This window comes from Nicotiana attenuata, unplaced genomic scaffold, assembly GCF_001879085.1.
Source record: "Nicotiana attenuata strain UT unplaced genomic scaffold, NIATTr2, whole genome shotgun sequence".
NCBI classification, from domain to species: Eukaryota; Viridiplantae; Streptophyta; class Magnoliopsida; order Solanales; family Solanaceae; genus Nicotiana; species Nicotiana attenuata.
This window is the reverse complement of record NW_017670590.1, coordinates 295,151-318,316: the sequence shown is the minus strand read 5'-3', so window position 1 is coordinate 318,316 and position 23,166 is coordinate 295,151. Positions and strand designations below refer to the sequence as shown.

Here is a 23,166-nt window from a genome sequence, read left to right as displayed (position 1 = left end):
GGTCCGTTTACTCAAAACGTTGACCGAAGTCAACTAAATCAACTTTTAAAGGCAAAAATTATTATTTTCATCAAGTTTCAACATAAAAACTTTCCTGAAACACGTCCGGACTGTGCACGTAAATTGAGGAGGGTAAAAATGAGATTATAAAGGTCTCTGAACATAGAATCGAGTTCTAAAACATAAGATGACCTTTTGGGTCATCACAAGAGTAAATTCAAAGTTTATTATCAAATATAAATCAAGAACTTCAAAGGTTTTGCATTGCCTTAGTAAGTTTTTCATAATCAATATGAACTTCTTGTCCATCTTCTGGAGTGTTAAATTCAGATGGATTACCTTGTGTTAATATATCTCCAAGTTCCTCGTCTTCTGGTTTATCAACATCGTCACGTCCCTAATTTCTTCATTCTGATCTAATCCAATCTCTGAAACATACTAAAACTTCTAAAGCATTTCTTCCAATGAGTGACGAGTGTCTCCTAGTTGTTGTCTTTTTTTTTGTGGTAATAACTGTGAATATTACCATTACAACCTAAATGCTTTACATCCTAAGAGCATCAAGTGTACTAGCTTGTCCCAGTACAACAAGACCTCAAAAAACACTTCCTTCTAAGTATAGAACTTCATCCACTACGAAAGAAAAAAAAAATCAACTGAACTACAAACTAACTACACAATCGTTATATCAACAATGGACATTATTTAGCTCTTCTTGACTCTACATATATGCTCAATCTTTCTGCGAGCTCCTTCTTTATTTGGCCAACACAGAATTCTATGTTTAGGTTGATTTGTCTAAAAATTCCAATTCCTAGCTTGCCAGTATGATATACTATTGCTCCTATTATTGTTGCTGCTACTTCCTTCCTGAATTGCTTCCAATGGCTCCTTCTAATCCAGTATAATATCTCAGGTATTGCCATGTCTGGTAATCTGATGTCAACCCAACTTGCCAGTGCATCTCTTATATTTTTCACCCAACACCAGTCCCCAAACAGATGTTGTTGAGTCTCTAATACTCCCAAGTTGCATATGCAACACTCAGCATCTCCTGTGATAGGAATGTGCATTTGTAGTAGTCTTCCCTTCGTTTGTAGTTTTTGTTGATTTGCTAACCATAACACAAATCTGTGCCTAGGTATCATCACTTTACTCCATACCAAATTCATTTTCCAACTTCTTGACATGTGCCCTAACATTGCATTGTAATTGCTAAAAACAGAATAAGCTCCATTACTAGTAAAAATGTATGTGTTTCCATTGTACTATTGAGTCTTGCTATGTTTTAATCCATTAATCTTCTTCCAATACCAGCTACAATCGCAGGTGGATTGTGATCCCAAATGTTCCTACACGACCTCATATACACACTATGCACGCATCTTACCCACAACACTTCCTTATTGGCCACTAGTTGCCATAACAGTTTTCCAACTGATGCCACATTCCAAAGTTTACACCCCTTAATATTTAACCCTCCGCACTTCTTTGGTCTGCATAATAAGTCCCATGCTACCGGTTCCATCTTTCCTTTGCCCATTTGTGCTGCCTCATAGATACTCCCTGCATTTCCTACCTACTTTTTTGATAACACTTTGAGGGAGTATAAAGACAGCTCCCCAAAAATTGTATATTGCAAATAGCACTGCATTAATAACTTGCAGTCTACCTGTGTAGGATAACTGTTTTGCATAACCTGATTGAATTCTCTTTGTAATCTTCTCCAATAATTGATGGCATTCTACTTTGCTCCACTTCTTTGACGTTAAAGGTAACCCCAGATACCTCATAGGTAATGTACCCACTGAGAACCCTGTGTTACTTAGGATTGTCTGCTTTGTATCCTCATCCATTCTTGCTAGGAAAATGTTTGATTTCTCTATGTTAGCCACCAATCCTGAAACTTCACTAAAATGATTCACTACTTCCATCATCCTATGAAAAGACTGAATATTTCCTTTGAAAAACAACATCAAGTCATCTGCAAAGATTAGGTGAGTCAGCTTGGTACTCTTGCACATAGGATGAAACTGAAAATCTGGGAGCTCACTCATTTTATTCAGCCCTCTAGATATATACTCCGTGACAAGAACAAATAATAATGGAGACATAGGATCCCCCTATCTAAGCCCTCTCTTCCCTTCAAAATATCCAAAATATCCACCATTCACTTTTACTGTGAATGTAGTTGTTGTACACACACACCATGATCAATTGTATGAATGGCATAGGAAATCCATAGCCTTTAAGCACTTCCTTCAGAAATTCCCATCTAACCATATCATAGGCTTTCTTTAGGTCAATCTTCATCAAACACCTTGGAGTAGTCTTCCTGTTGTAATGCCTCAATAGGTCATGACATATAAGTACATTATGAATGAGAGATCTTCCTTGTATGACTGCTGCTTGGATGTCTGCTACAATCAGTGGAATGGCTTTCCTAAGTCTCTTACAAACTATCTTAGAAATGCACTTGTAGAGAACACTACAACATGAGATAGGCCTGAATTGGCTAGCTTGTAAGGGATTCTCCACTTTTGGTATAAGAGCTATGCTAGTTGAGTTTATCTGAGTAAGTAGTTGCCCATTGTCAAGGAATTCCGGCACTGCATTGGTCACCTCCTCACCAACAATTGACCATGATGCTTTATAAAAATCACTCCTGTAGCTATCTGGTCCTGGACTCTTTCTTTCACTTATACTGAACATAGCAGCTTTTACTTCTGCAGCTGTATATGGCCTTACCAACTGCATTTGTTGAGTAATTGACAGTAATTGACAGTGTCTTTCCATTCTTCATAAAACTTTGAAAGGCATGTGTCCTGAACCTACCCTTTGTTCCTAACATCTTTTGATAATAGTCCACAAATATCTCTGCTATCTCCTCTTGATCTGATTTCATTTTTCCACACTTGTCAGCTAATTGAATTATAGCTTCTTGTAATCTTCTGTGTTTTATCACTAAAAATAAGTATCTATTATTATCATCTCCCAACTTGATCCATGTAGCTTTGCTCCTCTGTTGAAGGAATACTTCTGCCAAGTAGGAAGATCTTTTGAACTTTTGGAACTTTTGCAATTCTTGTGCTTGCAGCTAGCATCCAATGGATTCCTATGAAGTTCTGCTTGAGCTTTAGCCAAGGCCATTCTATCTGCATCAGCTTCTTCAACAATGTTGCTGAAATATCTTCTATTTAGCACCTTTAGTTTTTGCTTTAGCATCTTTAGTCTCTTAACAACTCTGAACATACTACACCCTAGTATATCCTGCTCCCATCCCTCCTTAACTACATCTATAATTTTTGGATGAGTAGCCCAAACATTGCAGTATTTGAAAGCAGCTTTTGCCCTCCTAGGTGAATTTGTACTTCATAGCTTGAGTGGACAATGGTCACTTATCCCCTCTTCTAGATATTGTGCCATGTATACTAGCATTAAATTGAACCAGCCTGTATTGATGAACACCCAATCAATCTTTGATAAGATCCTACTATCACCATGTCTGTCATTCCATGTATACCTGCTCCCACTTGTTGGTATTTCAACCAAATTACATTGTTCTACACACTAATGAAACTCTATTAATTTAACGACCAGACCGGTCGTTTAGAGCTCTAGCGTGTCGTTCAGCGTTTTGAGGCCCTGAGTAGCTTCTTTTCAAGTATTATGACTTGTACGCATGGTCGGAATTGAATTCCAGGAAGTTCAGAGTTGATTTGGAGAGATAATTTTCATTTTGGAAGCTTTGAGTTGAAAGAATTGACAGGGATTGGATTTCTGAGTAAACGACCTCGGAATCGGGATTCGAAGGTTCCAGCAGGTTCATATGATGATTTTGGACTTGAGCGTATGTTCGGATCGGGTTTTGGAAGACCCGGGAACGTTTCGGCACCTATTGTGGAAGTTAGCATTTTGGAAGAATTTCCATAAGTTTGGGTTGAAGTGCATTTCAATGTTATCGATGTCCGTTTCGGATTCCAAGTCTGGGAATAGCTCCGTATGGTGATTCTGGTGTTGGGAGTGCTCTCGGAAGTGGATTTGGAGGTCAGTAGGTCATTTTGGAGTCATTTGGCTAAAGTTAGAAATTTGAAGATTTTTGAGAAGTATGACCGGAAGTGGACTTTTTGATATCGGGGTCAGATTTCGGTTCTGAAAGTTGGAATAGGTCCTAATGTCGAATATGACTTGTGTGCAAAATTTGAGGTCAATCGGACGTGATTTGATAGGTTTAAGCATCGAAAATAGAAGTTTGAAATTTTAAAGTTCATCAAGTTTGATTTGGGGTGTGATTCATGATTCTAGTGTTTTTTGATGCTACTTGAAGCCTTGAGCAAGTTCGTATTATGTTTTTAGACTTATGTGGGTGTTTGGTTTGGAGTCCCGAGGGCTCGGGTGAGTTTCAGAGTAGCTTCGGAGCATTTTGTTGAGAAGTGGGATTGCTGGTGCTGGTGTGACTGCATTTGCGGTGTGTTGGTCGCAAATGCGACCATCGCATTTGCGAAGGTAGGCTCGCATTTGCGAACCTGGGGCTGCTGAGGGAAGATCGCATTTGCGATAATCTTCGCATTTGTGAGGCTTTTTGTCGCAAATGCGACCATGGCAGGGGGGAGCTAGCTTCGCATTTGTGATGCCTTTATCGCTAATGCGACCATCGCAATTGCGATCCAGCGGTCGCAAATGCGGCTTCTGCGTCTGGTGCAGTGGCTTTTTATTCCGAGACTTAGCCCATTTCCCTCATTTCCCACTTGGTCTTAGGCTATTTTTTAGAGCATTTGAAAAGGGTTCCACCATCATCAAGAGGTAAGTGATTTCTTCTAGTTATGTGTTAAATACAAGGATTATATATGGATTTAAACATGTAAAATTATAGAAATTTAGGGATTTTGAAGAAAAACCTAGAAATTGGTATTTTTGGATTTTGACCACGATTTTGGGCAGGGAATTTAGAATAAATTATATATTTGAGTTCGTGAGGTCATCGGTAAACTTTATCTCTAAAAAATTTCAAAATTCGGGCACGTGGGCCCGAGAGCAATTTTGTCAACTTTTCGATCGGGGTTAGGAATGGTTATAAATTGGACTATAATGAGTAATTGAACATAAATTAACGGGTTTACATAATTATTGGCTAGTTTTGGAGTATTTTGCATCGATTTGAGTATTCGGAAAGGCGTGGAATGCCGGTTATGGAACTTCGGAGCGAGGTGAGTCTCCTTTCTAACCTTGTAAAAGAGAATTGTCTCCATAGGTGAATGAATTGGATATGTGCTCCTATTTGTGGGGGCTACGTACGCACGAGGTTATGAGAGTCCGTGCGTAGCTACTATTATGCTTAAGTCCGGTAGTCTAGGGCCCAAAAGCATGCTTTACTTGTAATATTTGCAACCTTGTTGTCAACTTAAAAATGCTTAAAACATATCGAACGTATAAATAAATTTCTAAAAGGCTAGACATCATTTCTTGACTTTTAAAAGAGAAGCTTGCCTTTTCCTGAATAATTGCACCTTGATGAATTCTTGATTTGACTATTTGAATGTGTTTATCTATTGTGGAATGGGCCGAATGCCTCGATAGATTAAATAGATGCATATATGGTTCGCGCCATTCGACCCTCTGGCAGTGCACAATTTAAATATTATTGGATCGGGCCGTACGACCTCGGCATGATTTGCGCATGCTTGTATTGCTTGCCTTGAAATTCATTGAAGTTGATATTGTTTCTCCCTGGCTTGAGAATAAATGTATAATTGATGAAAACGAAATTTGGTAATTTCCCTCTGAATAAAAGAATTGTTTACTTGTTTCATTATGTTGAGTTACAACCATGTTTTATAAAAAAAATCTTTGATTTATTATATTAATTGTGTATAATTATTGGAGCACTAGTAAGTGTCGAAGTCGACCTCTCGTCTCTACTTCTTCGAGATTAGGCGGGATACTTACTAAGTACACGTTGTTTTCGTACTCATGCTACACTTGCTGTGCATTTTTTGTTGCACAGGCACATGTATCTCTAGCGGCCTAGTGGGCGTAGCAGCATGGTTGATACGGAGACTTAAGGTGAGCTGCACTTCTCGAGATGACCCGCAGCCAGTAGAGTCTCTTTCAGATTTCCATATTTACTTTCTGTCATATTTGTATTCTGGACGGTTGTTGTATTATATTGTTTCCTAGAGATAGCTCATGCACTAGTGACACTGGGTTCTGGGATGAGTATGGGATTGTTCAACATTTAGTTTGTTAAAAACAGTAACTTATTTCAGTGAAATTCATTATTTATCGTCTAATGTATAAAAGAAATGATTTCAATAAATACTAAAATGGGAATTTAATCAACTTCTTGGTGTTGGCTTGCCTGATAGTGATGTCCGGCGCCACCACGACCCTTTGTGGATTTTGTGTCGTGACAACATGGTATCAGAGCACTAGGTTCCCTTAGGTCTCACGAGTCATGAGCAAGTCTAGTAGAGTCTGTACTTATCCTCGAGAGGCTACAAGGCTGTTAGGAGCACTTCCCTTCTTGATTCCTCATCGTGCGATTTGATTCCTTTGAGTCTTATGCCTTTGTTTCCTTCCCACACGATCTTATGCGACGCGAAGCGCTTATTATAAATCAAGAATTGAGAAATTTTAAAGGTACTATAGAGGTGGTGCAGGATGTTTCTCCCTGCGTAGTTGATTTGACCATGTTCGTCGCCTTGTGGAAGGATATTCTGTCGTTTCAGCTTAGTAGCTGTACTTCTAAGAGCTCTGAGGCTAGGCACAAGTTGCCATGATGCTTATGAACGGTTGTCGCACAGTATTGATATGATGGTAGGATGCTTGCCTACGTGACGGGGCAGTGAATGACTTGAAGGGAGGTTTACTCGGTGCATGATTCAGAGATTCGATATTTTATTTCCGGCAGAGGATAGGCAATCGGACTAAGAACTATCAAGTTTGGGTTGATAGAATAACGAGCCTTGGTATTTTCAAGTGCGGTGGAATTTTCATCTGCGACGCGGTGTTGTCGTCCTCGATTGAATGTGTTAAGTTTGCCGGTGTTATGATCTTCTTCAATTCGCCTTTAGGCAGGGTATTATGAAATGGTGTCAGGGAACGGCTGTCAGGGGTCGCGGTGTGCGGAGGTTCAGGATCGAATCGGTATTTCTAGTGTTGAACGGCTTGAGAAAGATGATCTTCGGAAAGGTTTAGAGTAGTGGACGATCTGTTGGTGCAAGTGCTACCGAGATAGATGTTGATTTAAGGTAACAAGTGGGCGGCAGAGGATGAGGAAGGACATGTGGGAAGTGTCTTGTGTTGATTAAACTTCTAAAAAGCCTAGTGTGGAAGACAGGAGCCGAGTAGTTGCTCAGAGGGGTGAGTTTGACCAAAGTGGGAGAGTGGCAGAGTAGCATATGGGATCAGTGGCAGGATAACCACACCCGGAGAAAAAGTCTAGATTGAATTGGGATTCAGGGTGGACAGTGACTTGGTTTTCGAACTTGACTTGAAATATTGGCCATTATATGGCGGGAGATTTGATACAACAGAAAGGAGTTGCTTGATGTGAAGAAGGATACAACATGACTTTGAATTGGGAGATATTGTCGTGTACTTAGTGGATGTCCATAGGAAGAGAACGGACTAGTGCAGTCGGCTAATGAGTATGGCCTCAAGATGGGTTGCAGATGTCATAGCGATTGTACCCCATGCAACGTCGTTGGGAGATGTCGGCATGTAATTTCCACAGGTGGGTTATCTCCTGTGAGCATATCAATGGTCGCATGGTTGGGGAAGCTTCTGCGAAGAATTCTATTGGCTATACGGCAAAGAGTTCGGTCATGTGAATGTGGTTGATGATTCAGAGTATTCATAAAGTGTTTTATAGAAAGATTTCGAGGAATTTGGCGGGTTGGTTGTGCTAGATCATGTCAACAATGAAGAAAGTATCTTGTTGGGTTCTAGAGTTGTGTAATGATGGATTCAAGCTAAGTGGGAGAGTCCCACCGCCTACGATTGGGTTACATGGTTATTTACTTATGAGGTTTCGGTTTATAGGCGTAATAGTGAGTTAATACAGTTAGGGGAAAGGAACATAGGTGGTAAGTTGGGCAAGGGATTTGATAAAGGTGTGCTGTAGCTGGCCTTATGGACTCATGTTTGGGCTTTGGGAAGATTCAAGATTTATGCTTCGTACAGAGGTGATTTACAAGGGAAGCGATTCAGTCGAGCGTTTCATTGAGATAGGTGTTCATGTGCCAGCGGAGCCTTGGAGTTGATTATATTCGAGACCAAGCCAGAGTGGGTGACTCTCGACAACGGTCCTAGAAAATTCAAAGGCTAAAGATGCGGCGCCTAAGGTTTTCGAGTCCGCTGTATGGATAAGGATCGAGCTTTTATAGCGGGTTATGATAAGAGGCATGGAATGTTCTATGATATTTTTGACTTGCAGTGTAGCATTTGGAGGAAAAAGAGAAAATGACTTCGGATTCGTAGGGAATTCTCGAAATGGGTGTATCAATTGAGGATGCGAATATGCGCACAAGGAAGGTATGAGATGGTTTGTGGAATTTGAGACAGCATGGTCCCGTGATACAAGGCCACTCGGGATGAGTGCGGACTGAGTGCGTTACGTGTTGAATGGAGTTGTTATTATTTCTAAGGCAATCAAGGATAAAGTGGAAGAAGTTAGATTGGTTAGCCATGGTTGAATTGGCATAGTGGTGGTAGTGATCAGTTCCTTCAGCGTGATTAAATTATGCATGTGATTCCTGACGGTACGTGTGAGGCTTGACGGCCACCGTAATTGATTTTATTTGGTAGTATTCAAGTATTATGGCCTGTTATGTGTAGGCAGATCTCGGAAGGGTTATGGTGGTTTAGGCCACTACTTGAGGATTTGAATGTTCTACGGTTATGAGAATTCACTCGTGTGTTGCTATGGTTCTCTTGGAATGAGTTAAGTAAAAAGTTTCTAGGTGATGAAGTGTTTACCCTATTAGTGGTTCAGGAGTTATGATGAAATCCTGGCGCTATCGCATGTTGGCATGTTAGGTGCAGTGAGCGGTATGAAATTTAAAAGTGAGGATCAAGGTTGCGTTTTGGTGTTTGACGAGGATGTCACGAGCTCGGATGAGCAGGAAGGGGATTTGGATGTTTGGAGTAAGCTGGTATGGTCTTCAGCGTCACCTGAGATCGGCATTTTATGTTGGAGGCTTTGCATCTTGGTTACGGATTCTTGATATGCTTTACAACATTAGTATGACCGGTGGTACGGATGTGCAGACTCGTTATCTAGTGCGGAAGGTCGTGGGAGCGTACCTCGCGGGAAGATTGTATAAGTGTGACATGTAGTCACTTGATTGATTGAAGATTTAAACTAAGTGTGAGGATTGTGGTAGTATCACAAATTTGAGAATATATGCCTGGCGGGCACGCGGTTTATTGGGTAGTGGACTGTGGAGGTTTACTCCGGTTATGATGGTTGTTCTTGTTTGTTATGGCAAAAAAGGGTTATAATGAACCCTTGAAAGGTTATTAGCCTAATATGGTGCGATTAGAATCGGCTTGAGGTCGGTGGATGGATTTAAATATGAATATGGGTTCTACATCAGACCAGATGTGTTCATTTCACCATAACACTCCTTATGAAGGAGTATTCGGACATTGGATGCTACTTCGCCGTCGGCTATCTCTTGTAATGCTACATTGTGCCGTGTGAGTTGTGAAATGGCTTGATAATTTTCTTATGTGTTGAGGTTCCGTATAGCGATGGTGTTATGTGAGCATGATGGCTCTTGAGTTTCAGATCATATATCGCACCTCCATTGTGCTCGAGTTATGTAGCTTATGGCACTATATGTCTCCCCAGAGATGGTATTATGCACTTAGCGTGCTTGTGACTGGTATTCGGTATTTTGTAGTAACGAGCAATTTAGCTCGGTGTGTATCTCCTTATGTGAGTGGTATGTTGTTTGGAGCGGGTTACATGCCGCAACATGTGATGTTGAGTACAGTTCCCTATATCTGTTTTGTGTGTTTTGTTTCCCATTTTCTGAGGAAAATTCATATTAGCTGCGTGATTTGAGTAGACCCTTCTTCGTTTTCCTTATGTATCACGTTCGAGCTTGCAACCTATTGGCACGTTGTGGCATCATATGGGACTTTTGATCGGGACTGGGGGTGGCTTATTGCCTGAGCAGTTCGTACTGGGTGAGACGAGATTATTGGTTCTAGGGTCGGTGCAGTCGGATTATATGAAGTATAATAAAGAGCAAAGATCATTATTTGGCCAGAATGAGGTAATGGTTCTTGTCAGAGGTGTAGACTCAACGATTTGTTGACTCGGCAGTTGGTTATGAGTTTCGACACATCTCTTCCATCGTGGCGGTATTGCAAAAGTTCGGACAATACTTAAATATATCATGAGGTGCATTGTGAGCATCAGATTCGGGGAATGTCGGCTATTATGATCAGAGAATGTTATTATGGTCCTGTGAATGATGTGGTGCATAGTGTGCATTCAACAAAGGTATGCAATCTTGTATTGGTGCATCGTGTGGTGATTTATATGGTGTTCATATGTTGAAAGCAGGCCTGGTAGAGAATTTCAGATGTTGAAACTGTGCTGTAAGGCTTATTTGCCTAAATGAAAGAGGTTATCTTTAGATTTGATCGAGCTAATGTGCCCAACTGAGTTGTGGTAGCACGGGTAGGTGCACGAGGTATTAATCAGTGATTTCAGACTACTTCAGTGCAGTTCTCAGCACGTTTGAGGACGAACGTATGTTTAAGTGGGAGAGAATGTAACGACCAGACCGATCGTTTTGAGCTCTAGCGCGTCGTTCAGCGGTTTGAGGCCTTGAGTAGCTTCACTTCAGGTATCATGACTTGTACACATGGTCGGAATTGAATTCTGGGAAGTTCGGAGTTGATTTGGAGAGAGAATTCTCATTTCGGAAGCTTTGAGTTGAAGGAATTGACAAAGATTGGATTTTTGAGTAAACGACCTCGGAATCAGGATTCGAAGGTTCCAACAGGTTCGTATGATGATTTCGGACTTGATCATATGTCCAGATCAGGTCTTGGAAGACCCGGGAACATTTTGTCACCTATTGTGGAAGTTAGCATTTTGGAAGAATTTCCATAAGTTTGGGTTGAAGTGCATTTCAATGTTATCGATGTGCGTTTGGGATTCCGAGTCTGGGAATAGCTCCGTATGGTGATTCTGGTGTTGGGAGCGCGATCGGAAGTGGATTTGGAGGTCCATAGGTCATTTTGGAGTCATTTGGCTAAAGTTAGAAATTTAAAGGTTTTTGAGATGTATGACCGGAAGTGGACTTTTTGATATCGGGGTCGGATTCCGGTTGCGGAAGTTGGAGTAGGTCCGTAATGTCGAATATGACTTGTGTGGAAAATTTGAGGTCAATCAGACGTGATTTGATAGGTTTAAGCATCAAAAATAGAAGTTTGAAATTTTAAAGTTCATCAAGTTTGATTTGGGGTGTGATTCGTGATTCTAGCGTTGTTTGATGCAATTTGAAGCCTTGAGCAAGTTCGTATTATGTTTTTACACTTGTGCGGGTGTTTGGTTTGGAGCCCCGAGGGCTCGGGTGAGTTTCAGAGTAGCTTCGGAGCATTTTGTTGAGAAGTGGGATTGCTGGTGGTGGTGTAACCGCATTTGTGGTATTTTGGTCGCAAATGCGACCATCACATTTGCGAAGGCAGGCTCGCATTTGCGAACCTAGGGCTGCTGAGGGAAGATCGCATTTGCGAGGGAGTTATCGCTTTTACGATGCTGTCTTCTTCGCATTTGCGAGGCTTTTTGTCGCAAATGTGACCATGGCAGGGGGAGCTGGCTTTGCATTTGCGATGCCTTTGTCGCAAATTCGACCATCGCAATTGCAATCCAAAGGTCGCAAATGCGACTTCTGCGTCTGGTGCAGTGGCTTTTTATTCCGAGACTTATCCCATCTCCCTAATTTCCCACTTGGTCTTAGGCGATTTTTGAGAGCATTTGAGAAGGGGTTCCACCATCATCAAGAGGTAATTGATTTCTTCTAGTTATGGGTTAAATACAAGGATTATATATGGATTTAAACATGTAAAATTGTAGAAATTTAGGGATTTTGAAGAAAAACCTAGAAATTGGTATTTTTGGATTTTGACCACGATTTTGGGCATGAAATTGAGAGTAAATTATATATTTGAGTTTGTGAGGTCATGGGTAAACTTTATCTTCGAAAAAATTTCGATATCCGGGCACGTGGGCCCGAGAGTAATTTTGTCAACTTTTCGATTGGGGTTAGGAATTGTTATAAATTGGACTATAATGAGTAAATGAACATAAATTAATGGGTTTATATTGTCACACCTCCCTTTTTCTTACTACACCCCGTAAAGGGTATAATAAAGGGAGTTTTTCCAATTAAAGGACAATCGAAACGGGATTAATTTTATTAAGAGATTCAGAGTCGCCACTTGGGAGATTTATGGTGTCCCAAGTCACCGGTTTGAACCCCGAATCGAGGAAAGGGTTTGACTCTGTTTAACAGTCGCGAACCAGAAATCCGGGTAAGGAATTCTGTTAACCCGGGAGAAGGGGTTAGGCACTCCCGAGTTCCGTGGTTATAGCACGGTCGCTCAACTGCTATATTTGGCTGAAGTCTGATTTTAATACATGTTATCCTATTGCAATTTTAGAATTGTTTAACCACTTTTAATTATTTTTTATGAAAGTGAACGTCGTTTAAGAGTGTGTTTTTGGATCACGTCACATGAAATGCACCCGGATCCTTGACACCTCTTATTCAACGTTTTGGGATTTCGATTTGGATCGCATGAAATGCACACCCGTAGTTAAGAAGGTAAAATTATTAAAAAGCGCGCCTAAAGTGGCTAGCGTCTTGTTAACATTGCGGGAAGCCATGAAAATTCGCTAAATGGCATGTCCCGAATTTCTAAAATATTTTTAATAAAGCAATTAAAGAGGGCCACACAATTTGTAATTTTATTTGGCACGGCGCACCTCAATTCGTTCTTAAAGGACAACCTAAAGACAAACTAGCATTATCTATAAGAATTGTCTCTAAAAAAAAACTTAATTTGTTAACATTATGAATTAATTAATATCATGATATTCAAGGAAATTCGGGCCCCAAGTTCAAGTCCGAACTCGAACAAGGCGCTCTCCATTACTGAAGAAACCCTTAGCTCGAGTCCGCTACTTAACTTGAAGGGCACCTCAATTTATACTCATTAAAGCATTTCTAAATAGTTCACGAGGGTCGTTCATTTGTCATTCTTATCTAGCACGGCACACCTCGAATCTAATTGATAATCTAATCAATGCTAAACATGATTACGGGCTCCATTAAAACTAACTAACATGGCTTATATGAAGAAATGAACAAAGACAATTTATCTCTACAAAGGGGTACGAGCTGATGCAAACGGAATGAAGGCCCAAACGAAAACACTTATCCTACCGTGGGTCTGTTAGTGATGTCAGATTCATGAACAACCTCAAAGTATAGTGGAGAGTAAACTAATACTCTATATCATACGTTGAAGGGATAAATTTGAACGTTTATTAAGGCATTCAAACATTTGCAGTCAGACTCTTAGCTCTTGAGAAAACCATTTTGAAGCCAAAAAACAAAACAATGCACCTTTAATCAAACGAAGCAGGCTACAAACCTGAGTTTATTCAAAATCTCACGCCACATCATAACCACACCTTCTCGATCTTACGATTACCCTAAATTAATTTGAAACCATTAACAGTCTGCAAGTCGATACATCTTTCTCCTTTAACTATTCTCGAACCCAAACTATATTACGGAAGAAAGCAGAACTATACGACTTCAATTTTTAATACATGATTAATACATAAGCTGTTCAAATGTCCAGTTATTGAATCAACAACAGAGTCCTTGCCAAGCCAAAAAACTAACTCACACCAACCAATCACACATACACCTGATTTATTAACTCATACAGACTCAAACTTGAAGACACCCTTGAAACTACAACATACGGGGCAATGATTTCAACACTGATTTGCAGTTACAGGAACAATATGTGCCAAACTATCATAATCTAGTCATAAAATTGAAAGGCAAATAGAATCTACATAAACAATCACATTTTATTTCATGTTTTTCAATTTCTGCTTCAAGCTACACCTCAATTACATCCATAGAGTTGAATGATACCTGGAAATTGAAATAGAAAAGGAAACGGTGAGAACAGTAGAGTGACAACAGGGATGAATCAGCAACAACCACTACCCCAGATTCAGCGATGCAACAGTGAAATCAGTTTAACAATGCTCAATGGAACAGTACACAAGCAAGAAAAAGCTTGATCCAACACTTTCATAACACAGCTTCAAACCATTTTAACCCCTAGGACCAGCAATTTTCAACTTCTATTGAATTGAACTAAACCACTAAGATCAGGGGAACCAAGACTAAGCAGACTTCAGTAATTTTTATGGGAAACTGCCAGAAATTCAAAGTTTCGAGTTTTTTCAGCCCCCTTTTTCCAATTTTCTTTCTCTGATTTTCAGAAGGTTAGCAGCTCTAAAATCTATTCCCCTCCCTCTCCAAAACTGACTTGCAAGGCAAGTATACAATGCCTTTATAGGCAAGTCATTAGGGCAAACTTCAGACTTAGTTTTTTTTACCCTTTACCCCTTATGAATTTTTATTTTAACTAAATTAACCCCTAAATTCCTGCCTTGCTACCCAAGTAAGTGCTATTAAAACCAGACATTGCCATTCAAGTCGCCAACCTAGAAGCTTCTAGGGGCTTCCCAATCTGTTACAACAAAGATTCCACCAGCTAAATTCCTAAACTAACCTTTAAAACCCTCTGCTTTTACTTTGGAGACCAACCTGGGTCAAGTTAACCCAAGGCCCCAAATGAATGAACGGGCCACTCTTCTCTTCATCAATTGAATCAAATGCAGCCCAATCTCCTAGACAACTTGCTCAGTAAAAAAAAATTATGAACTCTGAAATGGCTTAATGACCTAAAACGACTCAATGACTAATTAACCAAACTACGAATCTAGATTAAAACAATTAACAAACCAAGACAAACTAAAACACTAACCTAAAATTAACATGCACAGGAAATTCAGGAAAACAAAATACAGAGGGGTTGAGAAGTTGAGAAGAAACGGGAAAATCAAAAGAAGAACAGAAAATACTTACTATAATGAACGACTTGAGGAAAAGGGTCTGAATCTTGACTTCTTGACTTTTCCGGTCAATTGTGATATTAATCGGGTATTCTTAACAAGAATACACGAATAACATCACAAATAACCCAAATCTCCAAACTAAACTTGAATCAAGGGCTTTTGAGAACTAGGGTTCGTCCCTTCGATCTAAAATTCGAGGGATTCTTGAATGATTCGAGGGAAATGGAGTTGATATTCAGAACGAGGGGGGGACAAGGGTCCTAGGGTGTTAATTTGGTAGGAAAAAGGATCGGCACCGCCAGGCAGGGGGTTGGGAATTCTAGGGTGGCGGCTAGGGTTTGAGGTTTTGATTTGAAATTCGAACAGTTGGGGTTTGATTTGAGGGAAAAAGAGTGCGGATTTGGTGTGGAGATGGAGGAGGGTGTGTTGGTGTAAGTTTGGTTGCGGTTCGTGGTGGCGCCGCCACCGGCGATGTAGGATTTGGGGGCGTCGTCGTCGTTAGGGTTTGCTGGGATAGGGTGAGAGACGGGGTTTGGGGGGTTGGGTAGGGTTCGGACGTATAAATACTTCAATTTCATCAGTTCTCAACCGTTGATTTGGAAAACCTCGACGGCCAAGATTGCAAGGCCCTCGAAACGGGGTCGTTTGGCTAAATGGGGGAAACCGGACCAGGTTCAGGAATGGAATTGGGCTTGGTCTCTTGGGTTTGGGGGGGGGGGGGGGGAATCCGTTTGGGCTAGTGAATTAGTTCAAACTGGCCCAACTTCTTCTTCTCTTCATTTTATTTCCTTTTCCTTTTCTTTTCCTTTTCTCTTTTTAATTCTTTCTTTTCTTTTTCTTCTTTTTTTTCAAAATTAAAATAATTCCTAAATTAATTCCTAGAAACTCACTAACTAAAATAAAAGCACTAATTAAACCTAAATTATAGTTAACTCAATTAATTAAGAACCAATTAAAAGGAAAGCTACTTAAAATAAAAGATAAAATTAAAAGTGCGAATTACACTATTTTTGTGATTTTTTCTTTTGTATAAAATAACTTAATTACTCAATTAATCCTAACATGCAAAGTTAAATCCTAAATGCAAAAATGCAAGATATTTTTGTGTTTTTTATGAATTAAAATCACAAACCAAAATGCAAACAATTAACAGAAAATGCCATGAAAACCCACAAAATTGCAAACACTGAAAGAAACTATTTGTTTTGAGTTTATGGGAGTAATTCATGTAGGGCAAACATTACGTGCTCACAGCTGCCCCTCTTTGCTCGGAAACACGAAGAGTTTTCGTGCAAAGATAAGTGAGCAAATATGAGCGATTTTTGCCCATTTGAATACTCCGTGTGAAGCATTTTTGAAAGATTTGACCGCACCCTGCTTCTGAGGTTGCCTACATATCCTTGGCTAAAAAGGAATCAGGTCAGTGTAGTTCGGGAAGGTCTGGTAGCTGGGACTACCACGAAGCTGAGGTTTCACTGTTGCTGCTGCTGTTGCTACTGCTTACCGAACCCCCTTATTACACCATGTCAAAAATAAAAGAAACTAGACTAAGCTATGAGCTATGAATTACAAAAGATCCTATCTATATCTTCAAACTTGATCTTGTATTTCTTGTTGCCTTGTTGTATTGTATTCTCCCCGGCGACATCCTTTTGTTGCTGCCTTGAATTGTGATCTGAGATGTTTTGCCCTTTCTCCAGGTGGCTGCCTGACTGCTGACTACACTTTGAGATGTTTTCCTTTCTCCGGGTGATGCTTGACCGCTGAACTCGAATGTATTCCCTGCTCTCCAAGCGGGTTCCTGATTGCTGTATTGAACGGTATTCCTCTGTTCTTCAGGTGGGCTCCTGATTGATGAAACTTGAAATGTATGCCTCTGTTCTCCAGGTGGGCTCCTGACTTCAACAAGATAGACAAAAACAAAGAAAATCTCTTGCCCCAGTTTGGTGACTGGGCATCATATTACCAGATATTAATAAGAATTTGAAAACTAAAACTTGAATTGTAATACCTCTGTTCTCCAGGCGGGCTCTGACTGCTGAAACTTGAAATGTATGCCTCTGTTCTCCAGGCAGACTCCTGACTGCTGAAACATGAAATGTATGCCTCTGTTCTCCAGGCGGGCTCCTGACTTCAACAAAATAGACAAAAACAAAGAAAATCTCTTGCCCCAGTTTGNTATTCCCTTGTTCTCTAGGTGGGCTCCTGATTAGCTAGAACTTGAAAGCATTCCCTCGTTCTCCAGGTGGGCTCCTGACTGCAACAAAATAAACAACAAAGAAAATTTTCTGCCCCAGTTTGGTGACTGGGTACAGATGTGAGTATTAAACTGAATTATTCTACCAAGAATAAGAAAGCCAAATCCTACTATCCAGAAGGTCCTGATAACTCCTAACAATTACGAGCCTAAGCTATATCTCCTAAAGGTATTACTCCCACTACATTTGTTGTCTTAAAAGGTCTTAAACTACTTCCCCTTATCCAGGCGGGTCCTGACAACTACTAATTAAAAGACAATGTTAACCTAAGCTATATCTACTGAAGGTACGACTTCCATTGTATTTTGTTACCTAAGCAGGCCTTAAAACTACGTCCCATTATCCAGGAGGGTCCTGAAAATCAAAATTCAAGTCTTATCTTAGGTGTGCCAATTCTACGGCTAAATTATACTATCCTACAACAGTATCTTGTTACCTAAGCAGATCTTAGAACTGTGTCCCATTATTCAGGAGGGTCCTGATCACCACTAATTAAATTCCATCTTAGACAACCTATGTTCTTTAGGATACATTTGTGCTAAATTATGCTACTCATGCCTGTTTGGAAATTTAAACTAAGTCCCATTTTCCAGGAGGGTCCTGAGGGTTTCCAGTCATACCTGTTTGGGTGCTACCTTTTCTTACGGAGGTTTTCTCCGAAATGAACGAAATTTCTGCCCCTGTTTCAATCAAAGAAAAATCTTGTCAATATAAAATGATGGCTAGTTGCTGGAATTCTTGCTAGGTACATCCCTGCTGCTGGGCTTTACTCCATCTCGCTTTCCTGGACTTGCCTTGAATCCCCTCGACTTCCTGACCGAATTTCACCCCCTTGACTCTGATGACCCAAGTGTTCTATCCCATATTGTTGTTTTTGTGTTTCTGACCCCTCTTTTGAAACTTCGCTTCTTCCCCACAATTATCTGACTAATCCATCGATGAAACTTCTAGTGGTCCTTTTGACTTACTTTGCTTTTCGACATCTTTCATATATTCTGGCCCTATCTGTACCACTAGGAAGCTGGTAGTTAGCCTTGACATTCCTTCCTTTTGTTTCGAACAGAACTGACACTGAAACATCTTAAAGATAGACCTCGAAAAAATGAAATGCAATGACCTCGAGGGTTAAAGAGAATCCGAGAATGGATGATTTGTAACGAAGAAAGAAGAGAATGAGACTTATCTAAGTGGAACAGCTGGTACCATTGAGCACGCCATGTATTTTGGATTAGCCAGCCCAGTCTGTCTAGCCAATCAACTTTCAATCGTCACCTTTGTCGTTCCGACTTTCACAACCTGATTTTCACCCAAACCCACACCTTGCTCGTCTTGCAATGTCCTGAGCAGCTTTTGGCCACAGACTTGTTTCCTTGGCTTGTCTGAAAAACTCACCTTCGCCTTACGGTGCCCGTGAGGGTTTTCACCAATAAGACTCTCTCATTTTTGATTTCTCTCGACTCACTTCGCCTTTTGATGCCCATGAGGGTTTTCACCAATAAGACTCTCTCATTTTGATTTCTCTCAACTCACTTCGCCTTACGGTGCCCGTGAGGGTTTTCACCAATAAGACTCTCTCATTTTGATTTCTCTCAACTCACTTCGTCTTACGGTGCCTGTGAGGGGTTTCATTGATAGGGCTCTCTCATTTTTCAATTTCCTTCGTTTGGACCGGAGTGTTGCCCCTGATATGATTCACCTCTGCTCGCTTGACTTGGCATCTCTCGAAGATTGATCAGAAGGTCTTCCCTTGGACCGTAATGTGGAATTTTGGATAGGGTTAGAAAGAAAGGGCATTAAAGGCTCAAAACAATTCAACATGGGTTCCGAATTACAACTTTCGGAATCAGATTTCTCACAACAACCACAACTTCTGCCCCAGTTTCTTTCTTGGGGACTTTTGGATTTTTATTTCTGTGTGACTGAACCTCAGAGAGAGGCTGCCTATGTACCCTTTCGAGATCAAGTCCAGCGTAGTTCAAGACAGAGAAATTACTTCGTTGTTGCAATCTTTCCTTTTCTTCTACTTTCTTTCTTTTCTTTTCATTTCTTCTCTTTCTTTTCTTTTCTTCATTTTTTTTTCTTCATTTTTCTTTTCTCTTTTTTTTTGATTGTGTTTTCTTGTTTCTTCACTGATTTTCCTTGCTCGTACTCCCAAGTTGTTACTGATTCTGAAAGAGTGGTACGGAAGAAAATAAATGAGGCTCAAAGAAGTAACAAAGGATACAATGTTTGGATAGCAGAACAATGTGCCTTCATCATTTCAATCTCAAAAATATGCCAAATACAATAAAGTACAATTAAACCAAGAAATCATACATAATATCGCTTGACTGCATCAGAGTTGATAGCCATTTCTACACATTTCCCTTCCACATCCGTCAAATATAATGCGCCATTGGACAATACTCTGGTTACAACAAAAGGCCCCTGCCAGTTCGGGGCGAACTTTCCTTTCGCCTCAGCCCAATGAGGTAGGATACGCCTCAACACCAATTGCCCTTCTTCGAATTTCCGCGGACGCACCCTCTTGTTATATGTTCTTTCCATTCTCTGTTGGTACAACTGACCGTGACATACTGCTGCCAATCTCTTCTCATCAATCAAACTTAGTTGTTCCAAGCGGGCTTTAACCCATTCAACATCATCAATTTCCGCCTCGGCGATGATCCGAAGGGACGGGATTTCAACCTCTGCGGGTATTACTGCTTCAGTTCCATACACCAGTGAATAAGGAGTTGCCCCTACTGAAGTGCGGACAGTAGTGCGATAGCCTAAAAGGGCAAAAGGTAACTTCTCATGCCATTGCCTGGACCCCTCTACCATTTTTCGAAGTATTTTTTTGATGTTCTTGTTAGCTGCTTCGACTGCTCCATTTGCCTTAGGACGATATGGGGTGGAATTGCGGTGCGTGATCTTAAACTGCTGACATGTCTCTGCCATCAAATGACTGTTGAGATTGGCACCATTGTCTGTGATGATCACCTTCGGGATCCCAAACCGACTGATGATATTCGAATGCACAAAATCGACCACTGCCTTCTTGGTCACAAATTTGAAGGTTTTTGCTTCCACCCACTTAGTGAAATAATCAATAGCTACCAGAATGAACTCGATCGGCCCAATGACATCCATTCCCCAAGCAACGAACGGCCATGGTGCCGAATGCAATTCAGATGGTGGAGAATGAATCAAATCTCCATGTACCTGACATTGATGACACTTGTGCACGAAACTGATGCAATCCCGTTCCATAGTAAGCCAATAATAACCTGCTCGAAGAATCTTCTTTGCCAATACATATCCACTCATATGAGGTCCGCAAACTCCCGCATGTACCTCAGCCATGATAACTGTAGCCTGTTTAGCATCCATGCTTCTCAATAATCCAAGATCTGGAGTTCTCTTGTATAATACTCCTCCGCTGAAGAAAAAACCGCTTACCAAGCGTCAAATTGCTCTCTTTTGATCCCCCGTAGCCTGCGCTGGATACACTCCCATCCGGAGGTATTCTTTGATATCATGAAACCACGGCTCACCATCAAGATCTTCTTCCACCACGTTACAATAGGCATTCTGATCTCGAACCTGAATCTGTAACGGGTCCACATAAGCCTTGTCTGGATGATGCAACATTAACGCCAAAGTGGCCAAAGCATCGGCAACCTCATTGTGTATCCTTGGAATATGCCTGAAATCTATTCATTGAAACCGTTGACAAAGTTCATGCAAACACTGCCGGTACGGTATAAGCTTCAAATCTCGTGTCTCCCATTCACCCTGAATCTGGTGTACCAGAAGATCCGAGTCACCCATGACCAAGATTTCCTGGACACCCATGTCTATAGCCAGTCTCAAACCCAAGATACATGCCTCGTATTCATCCATGTTATTGGTGCAATAGAAATGAAGTTGAGCAGTGACAGGGTAGTGTTGCCCCGTCTCTGAAATCAGTACTGCTCCTTTCCCGACACCCTTGGCGTTGGCAGCTCCATCAAAGAACAGTTTCCACCCTGACTTCTCGACTTGTTCTAATTCTTCAACATGCATTATCTCCTCATCGGGGAAGTATGTTTTCAAAGGTTCATATTCATCATCAACTGGATTCTCGGCCAAATGATCAACCAGCGCTTGTGCTTTCATTGCAGTCCGGGTCACGTAGACAATATCAAACTCCGTAAGCAAGATTTGCCATTTCGCCAACCTCCCTGTGGGCATGGGTTTCTGAAAAATGTACTTCAACGGGTCCAACCGAGAGATGAGATAGGTGGTATATGCTGACAAGTAATGTTTTAACTTCTGCGCTACCCAGGTTAAGGCACAACACGTCCTCTCAAGTTGAGTGTATTTCACCTCATATGATGTGAGCTTCTTGCTGAGGTAGTAAATCGCCTGCTCTTTCCTTCCTGTGATGTCATGCTGCCCCAGTACACAACCAAAAGAATTATCCAAAACGGTCAGATAAAGGATCAAGGGTCTTCCTGGCTCCGGCGGGACCAACATGGGTGGACTAGCCAAATACTACTTAATCTTGTCAAATGCTGCTTGACATTCATCCATCCATCTGACCGCAGCATCTTTCTTTAGCAGCTTAAAGATGGGCTCGCAAGTCGTTGTAAGCTGGGCAATGAACCTGCTGATGTAATTCAACCTGCCAAGCAAACTCATCACCTCTTTCTTGTTCCTTGGCGGCGGTAGCTCCTGAACAGCTTTGATCTTGGACGGGTCTAACTCAATACCGCGCCGACTTACCACGAATCCCAATAACTTTCCAGATGGAACTCCAAATGCACACTTTGCTGGATTAAGTTTGAGGTTGTACCTGCGGAGTCTCTGGAAGAATATCCTCAAGTCCCGGACATGGTCACATTGTTTCCTCGACTTTATGATTACGTCGTCTACATAGACCTCAATTTCCCGATGTATCATGTCATGGAACATGGTGGTCATCGCCCTCATATACGTTGCTCCTGCGTTCTTCAACCCAAATGGCATGACTCTGTAACAATACGTCCCCTAAGGCGTGATGATTGCCGTCTTTTCCGCATCCTCCTCATCCATCAAAGTCTGGTGATAGCCCGCATAACAATCCACGAAGGAACCAATCTCATGTTTGGCACAATTGTCGATCAATATGTGGATGTTTGGTAGTGGGAAGTTGTCTTTTGGACTTGCCTTATTGAGGTCTCGGTAATCTACGCACACTCTGGTCTTTCCATCCTTCTTTGGCACAGGCACAACATTGGCTAACCAAGTGGGATACCGCGTGACCCGGATGACCTTTGCCTCAAACTGCTTGGTGACCTCTTCTTTGATTTTCACACTAATGTCTGTTTTAAATTTCCTTAGCTTCTGCTTGACAGGAGGGCATGCTAGGTCAGTGGGCAATTTGTGGACCACCAAATCAGTGCTTAAACCTGGCATGTCGTCATATGACCATGCAAACACATCTTTATACTCAAAAAGTGCTTTAATTATCTCTTCCCTGAGCTGAGGTTCCAAATGGACACTTATTTTCGTTTCCCGCATAGTCTCCTGATCCCCTAAATTGATTGCCTCTGTGCCATTCAGATTAGGTTTGGGTTTTTCTTCAAAGTGGCTTAATTCTTTACTGATTTCCTCAAAAGCTTCCTCATCATCATATTCTATTTCGTCATCACACTCAATTTCTTGTATTATTATGTCTGAGTTAGATTGGCATTTAAGACTGGGCTG

General features: G+C 41.0%; 1 protein-coding gene across 1 annotated transcript; it reads right to left on the bottom strand.

The window, feature by feature from the left end:
- Positions 1 to 2,145: 2,145 nt before the first annotated feature.
- LOC109241315 lies at positions 2,146 to 3,225 on the bottom strand. The gene is made up of 3 exons (XM_019408040.1): positions 3,038 to 3,225; positions 2,870 to 2,951; positions 2,146 to 2,751 (listed from the first exon to the last, which is right to left on the bottom strand). The coding sequence occupies exons 1-3, from the start codon at positions 3,223 to 3,225 to the stop codon at positions 2,146 to 2,148; spliced, it is 876 nt and encodes a 291-aa protein (XP_019263585.1).
- Between the last annotated feature and the right edge of the window lie 19,941 nt (positions 3,226 to 23,166).